Source organism: Hibiscus syriacus, unplaced genomic scaffold, assembly GCF_006381635.1.
Source record: "Hibiscus syriacus cultivar Baekdansim isolate YM2019G1 unplaced genomic scaffold, ASM638163v2 tig00110345_pilon, whole genome shotgun sequence".
NCBI classification, from domain to species: domain Eukaryota; kingdom Viridiplantae; phylum Streptophyta; class Magnoliopsida; order Malvales; family Malvaceae; genus Hibiscus; species Hibiscus syriacus.
In genome coordinates this window covers 531,813-539,172 of record NW_024062696.1, presented here as the reverse complement: position 1 = coordinate 539,172, position 7,360 = coordinate 531,813, and the positions used below count along the sequence as shown (strand labels likewise).

Here is a 7,360-nt window from a genome sequence, read left to right as displayed (position 1 = left end):
CTAATACATACAATCCTGGATGGAGACAACATCCAAATTTTTCGTGGGGTAATCAAGGGAACAACAATAACAATTATGTAGGCAATTTTAATATGCCACAATAAAACATTTTTGAACACTCAAATTCGCAACATCAACAGATGCCCTGACAAGGTAACAATAAAAGTAATGCATCTTCGTCAAATTCTAACCCCTTGAAGCTTTACTGTAGGAATTTATGGCCTCGACAAAAGATTTCATGGCTTCAACAAAGACCTTGATATAGGAGCACTCATCGATAATCAAGAATCAATGTGCTTTATTACAAAGCCAAGCAGATTTATTACAAAGCCATAGTTCATCATTAATAGCGTTAAAGAATCAAGGTGGCCAAATAGCCACATCAGTATATTCTCAGCCTCAAAGAACCCTCTCTAATGATACTCAGGTCACTAATCCTCATGGGAAGGAGTAATGCAGTGCGCTTACACTTAGGAGTGGTACCCGAATTAATCTTGATGATAAGTTTGGGGGAAAGAAGCAAGAAATTTCTTTCCAATGCACTACATATCAAGAATCTGAAGGTCAAAGAGAAAATGTTGAACAAAAAGAAATGCCTAAGGAGAATGAAAAGGACGCAGTTTCAACAAGTCATCAAACCGATGTTAAAAAGTTATTTTTGTCAAGGAAAAAGTTTCATCACCACCTACAGCGGATGAAGCCAAACCTCTACACCCTTCACTCAGAGGTAGCATAATGATGAGATACAATTCAAAAAGTTTGTTGATGTCCTTGACCAGTTGCATATCAATGTTCCACTACTTGAAGCCATTGAGAAAATGCCTTCCTATGCCAAATTCTTGAAGGACATTGTCATAAAAAAAGAAGGTGGAAAGAGTAGAAACTATTGCCACAGTAACATAATATTATTCAGCAATGAGTAAACTTCCGCCAAAGCAAAAAGATCCTGGCAGCTTTGTTATACCATGTTCCATCAATGATAAATATGTGGGAAGAGCTCTCTATGACTTGGTGTCAAGTGTAAATATGATGCAAAAGTCCATATATTTGAAGCTTGGATTGGGTAAAGCTCGACCAACCACCGTGATTCTACAACTAGCTGACCGATCACACGTTCGTCTTGACGACAGGTTTGAAGATGTGATTGTTAAAGTGGAAAAGTTTGTCTTCCCAGTAGATTTTCTTATTTTAGAATGTGAGGCTGATGAGAATGCACCTATTATTCTCAGATGCCTCTTCTTAGCTACCAAGATTATTCTAATAGATTGTGAGAAGGGAGAGTTCATGATGAGGGTAGCTGATCAAAGTGTCACGATCAATGTCTCCAATACTCTCAAATATGTTGATGATTCTGAAGAATGCCATTACATTAAAGACAAATTTTTTCCATATTGATGTGTATGGCAATTTGTGCCGAGACAAATGTTTTCAGAGGGACACAATATTTTTTTCCCAGGCAAAACATATCTGAATGAGGCATTAAAGATATTTGCCTCGACACAAGTTTTTTTTACTGAAGTAGATGAAAGACATACTGAAGATAAAGTGAATGCAGAGGCTGAGGACAATTCATTGGAGGAGGAACAATCTAGTTTACTCCCTCGAGCAAGAAGGTAGATTGTTTATTGTTTTATCACAGCATAAAAAAGCTCTAGGTCAGACTATGGCAGACTTAAATGGAATTAGTCCTGTAATATGCATGCACAAGATCTAATTACATAATTGTCATAGCAACTCACTGGAACCAAAAAAGAGACTTAATCCGATAATGGAAATAGTAGTGATGAAGGAAATCATCAAATAAATTGATGTTGGGGTAATTTATCCAATATATGATAGATCTTGGGTCAGTTCAGTTCAATGTGTACCGAAGAAAGGTGGAGTGATTATGGTAAAAAATGAAAATGATGAGCTTTTGCCTACAAGAACTGTCACGGGCTAGCGGATTTGCATGGATTACAAAAATCTCAACAAGGTACAAAGAAATACCACTTATCCCTTTATTTCATGGATCAAATGCTTGATCGGTTAGCAGGATGGAAATTTTACTACTTCCTTGACGGATATTCTGGGTATAATAAGATCACCATAGCACCAGAAGATCAGGAGAAGACCACCTTCACCTGTCCATATGGCACCTATGCCTTTAAAAGAATGTCATTTAGACTATGTAATGCTCTAACAACTTTTCAGAGGTGTATGATAGCCATTTTCTCATATATGATGGAGAACTTCATGGAAATATTTATGGATGACTTTTCCATCTTGTCGTGGTATTCGCTTTTGATAAGTTTATGCCATATCTTATAATGACTAAGGGCATAGTGCATGATGATCACTCTACCATTAAGTACTTAGTTAATAGAAAAGATGAAAAGCCTAAGCTTATTATATGGATATTATTGCTGGAAGAATTCGATTTGGAGGTAAAGGATAAGAAGGGTACTGTAAACCAAGTACCATATCACTTGTCTAGGCTAGAGAAAATAAATATTTTCCATGATATACAGGATATTCAAGAGGATTTCCATGACGAGAAAAGTTTATCTGCCGCGGCAGTGCCGTGGTACGCTAACATAGTTAACTTTCTTGTTAGTGGTATTATGCCTCCAGATTTATCTAGCCAGGGAATAAAAAAATTCAGACATAATGTATGTCACTGTTACTGGGATGAACCATTCCTATTCAAGTAGTGTGGAGATCGAATCATCCGACGGTGTGTCTACAAAGAAGAACACAAGAAGATCCTATTTCATTTCCATACATCCCAGTGTGGAGGGCACTTTGGTAGGACGAGGACTGTTGCAAAGGTCTTTCAATTTAACTTCTACTGGCCTACCTTATTCAGAGATGCATATGACTTCTACAAGTCATGTGATTATTTCCAGCACACTGGGAATATATCGAAGATGAATGGGATGCAATGGAAAAAAATTTTGGAAGTTGAACTCGTCAATGTATGGGGATCGACTTTATGGGACCCTTCCCATCATCCTTTGGTGATCTGTACAAACTCTTGGCATTAGACTATCTTTCCAAATGGGTTGAAGTTGTGGCCACACCTTGCAATGATTCCAAGATCGTGCTGAAATTCTTACACAAAAACATATTCACGTGTTTTGGAGCACCACGAACAATTATCAGTCATGAAGGTACTCACTTCAACAACAAATTAATTGCATAGTCGTTGAAGAGATATGGGGTGCGCCATAGAATTGCCATGGCATATCATTACCAGACTAATGGGCAAGATGAGGTCTCTAATCCTGATATCAAGCAGATTTTTGAAAATGTGGTCAACCCGAGGTGTAAAGCAAAGATTGGTCGCCGAAGCTCAATGAGGCACGGTGGGCCTACCGCACTGCATTCAAAATGCCCCTCAGAATGTCACCGTTCAAGTTTAGTATATTACAAGGCATTACATTTGCCCGTGGAATTGGAATATAAAGCTTTTTGTGCCATCAATAAACTAAACATGGATGCAAAACTTACTTGAGAGAGAAGATTGTTGGAGCTAAATGAGATGGACAAATTTAGAGCTCAGGTGTATGAAAATGCCTACCTTTACACAGAAAAGAAAAAAAAGATGGCATGGCAGAAAAATTTTGCATAGACAATTTTTTCCTAGACAACAAGTACTGTTCTATAATTCAAGACTCAAGTTGTTCCCAGGAAAGCTGAAGTCTAGATGGTCAGGATCGTTAATAGTACATCAAGTACATAGCCAAGGCGCAATAGAAATCAAGAACATGAAAGATGGGTCTACCTTTAAAGTGAATGGTCAACGACTCAAGATGTACAATGGAGCACCCATTCTGCATGATAAATCGGCGTCGTTACTCAACGATGCCCAACAGTTTGCCCATCTTCCCTGTGAAAATTTTGTTGCCTAGGCAACAATAATTTGTGCTATATACATAAATAATTTGTTTTTATTTTTTTTTATTTTTCACTAGTTGTTTATTTCTATTTTAATCTCGTATTTTGTCTCTTTTAGTAGTTATGGTACACGTGGAAGTATAGGGTTCACACTCATACATGGAAGGAAGTTAAACCCTAAGATATTAGTTTTGGTGACACTTTTGAGAGGGAAACAAATATCTTTCTCTTTATTTTATTAATTTTTTTAACTCAAATATCTTCCCATTTAATACCATATCTTACTTCCCTATGTATTTTTACCGATTTACTCTCAAGAAGCCACACACTACCCATCTTTTTCCTCCAAAACCACCTACCTTTATCTTTTACCTCTCACCATTTCTTTTTTACTTTATTCTCCATCTTTTCGTTTATTTTCTTTGAGTTTTCAACCTCCTAAAACCCTCTATAGTTGCCATAAAAATCACTTGTTTTTCCATTAAACTCTATTGCTCATGGCTTGATTGAATAAAAATACTAGTGCCTTTACATCCTCTGCCGTTGCTACATGCTTCGAACGCTTCCAAACCGCCGAGGTCGAGGCAAAGTTCAAGGCCCTGCAAAAATGACAAGTTTACATACATGACAGGTTTGTCTTCCTTGAGACTGGAAAAGAACCATTTAGGTAGGAAGTAATGGACATCGTCTGAAAGCATAAGTGCGAGAAATTTGCCCAGCACCTAAAGGCGGTGGCGCCAGCCATGGTCCAAGAGTTTTATGCCCACCTAGGTGACCCATCCCAGCACACTATGTATGTTAGAGGGAAATCCATCTAGTTCACTCATTTTTCCTTAAACTGCTACTTTAAGCTAATCAAGATAGAGGATAAGCATAAAACATTTCTTGCCGAGGCAGATTTAGAGACATACGATGGTGTGCTGGAGGATTTGTGTTTCCGCTGGGTTAAGTTTTAAGGGAATGGGCCCAACCGGAAGCGTGTGGATTGCCAAAACCTTAAGCTAGTAACCAAACTGTGGAACAACTTTTTGAAAGGCAAGCTGATGCCTACCTAGCAAAACAACAATATTGGTGCAGCGCTTAATGTTACTCCACTCAATCATCTACGGGCATGTGATCGATGTGGGCGAGATAATTTTTGAGCAAATCCACGAGTGTGCAAAGAGGACCTGAGGTAATCTACTTTTTCCCAATTTAATCACCGCTTTGTGTAGGAAGAAAAAGGTCCCTGAGGAGTCTTTCGAGGACTATATTAAGTCGAAGAAAGGCATCACCAAAAAGAAAGTGACTGAGCTTATGTGTTTTGATGACAATGACTGGAATGTTTGGAGGGTCACATGGAGCCCTTCTTCAAGTATGTCAAAGTGTGAGATGCCCAAATGAATGTTTTCTTCAAGAAACTGCTTCCAGTTACCAATGAAGAACTGCCATATTTTCCCGATGAAATCCTACGCCAATCAGTCCTTACTGGCGGCATTACATTTTTTACCTCGGTACAACATGTTCCACCCGAGTCCCCATTGAATGTCACTCCTCTTGCCACACATGTCTCCCCTATACACGAAGAAGGCCATGGTGTAACATATGAATATCTCAGTTCCTCCTCATCTTCTTTCAAGTATACTCAAGAAATCCCACCAGAATTCTTTGATGATGATGATTTGGCCCCGATCACAGATTTTGCTTTCCCAGTCCCTGACCAGCCTACTCTTGAAGAAGCATTTGAACATCAACTGAATTTGAATGTTGAACTCGCTATTGATCCTAAAGCAAGCCAACCACACGACATCCTTACTGAACCTTTGCACACTAAGGAGATGCCATCACCAGCAAGTACCGTAAGGATAAGGCATCACCTCAAGCATAGAGTCAGACGTATCGCTATGCCATCTTCAACCGAGCTTTCTTCATATGACACTGGATACGAAAGCCCCCTCCTCTTAAATGACGCATAACCTGCTCGTCCAGCCGAGCCTCTCCACCACAATAAAGTACCATTCTTGCATTTGCATTTGCATTTGCATCCGCATGTTCGAGACATTTTCCTTGCATTCATATTCATGCATTGAGGATAATACATCCCTCAAGTTTGGGGTAGGTGTTGTACTCCATACTTAGGTTAATTTCATTTGATAATAAATGGTTGAAATATTTTTTGTCATGGCATGAATTTCATTAGGATAGTTGTTGGAATAAGTTGAGGATGCTCGATTATGAAAGAAAATTTTATTTCCTAGGCCAAAATTATTTCACATAAATGTTTAAGGAAAGAGCCTACCCTAGGACTTGATGCTTTGTGATCTTGCAACACGATTGTATGGTTTCTCTGCTTAAGGTGCTTACAAAAATTTTAGGGTAGAACTTTTTTTGCATTGTGGCATTAAATGATTGAAAAGATTGTGTTGAACTCCTTAATGTTTTAAATTGTGTTAAATTGAAAATAAATGCCTTGGTATAACAGTAGAGGGACACTCCACTATGTGTTGGCATAACCTAGAAAACTTCTTAAATAAATGGTTGCCTTAGCATATGAGTGAATAAAAGTAGTCACGGGATGACTCTACCTGACTAGCTTGGGGGTGGAAGGTATGCTCCCTTTCACCTAGAGTTTGAGATGGTAGGTTTGATAAGCTGACTCCCCTTGGGTTGTTTGCTAAAAAGAAAGAGAAAGAAAAAATGGCAACACAATGAATAAATAAAAGTGAAACTGTTCTTAATGAATTATTTGATGCCTTGGCAAAATAGAAGAACTTACTTAGGAGTTTTCTAAATACGTTAAAGCAAATAATAAATACAATCACACGCAAACACTGAAAAAGAGTCTTGACATATGGAAATGTGCTTAACTTCTTGTATAAACTAATATGTTGAGGCTAAACTTTTTGCTGAGGGTTGAAATTTTAAAACCATATGATTTTCCTAATTTTTACTTTGCCGTGAAACTTAATGTTTTTACCATTTGTTATCCATTTCTTGAGGACAAGCAGTAACTTAAGTTTGGGGGTATGATAACTCTATAAAAGACCGTGTGCTGGGTCTTTTTACTTAGGTTATTGTTTTCCGAAAAGCCATTTGTCATAGCATTTTAGTTATATATAGTTGCATGTAGTATACATTTGCATGTGGTGGATAAGTTTTGTCAAGGCAAACTTTATTTGGTTTAACTGATGTTTCTTTAGAGGAAGGTTGTTGGTTGGTTGCGTTGATGCAGGAAATGACGAATGAGGAATTTATTTGCCGAGACAGAGTAATTCTTTAGGGCTAGAGGAACACAAGAAGATGACAGTGATGAACATATTTTCTTGCCAAGGCAAAGTTTATCTTGCAAGTCTAATGTGGTTCAACACAACTGCTGACATCACATACCTAGCTTCATCCTCATGTGCAATCATGCCCTCATCAAGGAAATTGACCACTACAAGTTGCTATGTCATTTATAAAACGGGTATGTTAACGAGGGTATTTAGGGAATTTTCAAGGG

At 38.1% G+C, this 7,360-nt stretch overlaps 1 protein-coding gene across 1 annotated transcript; it reads left to right on the top strand.

The window, feature by feature from the left end:
- Positions 1 to 915: 915 nt before the first annotated feature.
- On the top strand, positions 916 to 1,395 carry LOC120120692. Its single transcript, XM_039140252.1, has one exon. The coding sequence runs from the start codon at positions 916 to 918 to the stop codon at positions 1,393 to 1,395; it is 480 nt and encodes a 159-aa protein (XP_038996183.1).
- Positions 1,396 to 7,360: the final 5,965 nt, after the last annotated feature.

Excerpts from the sequence above, each read along its gene's own strand:
- LOC120120692 (XM_039140252.1), top strand. The coding sequence starts at position 916 with ATGAGTAAACTTCCGCCAAAGCAAAAAGATCCTGGCAGCTTTGTTATA.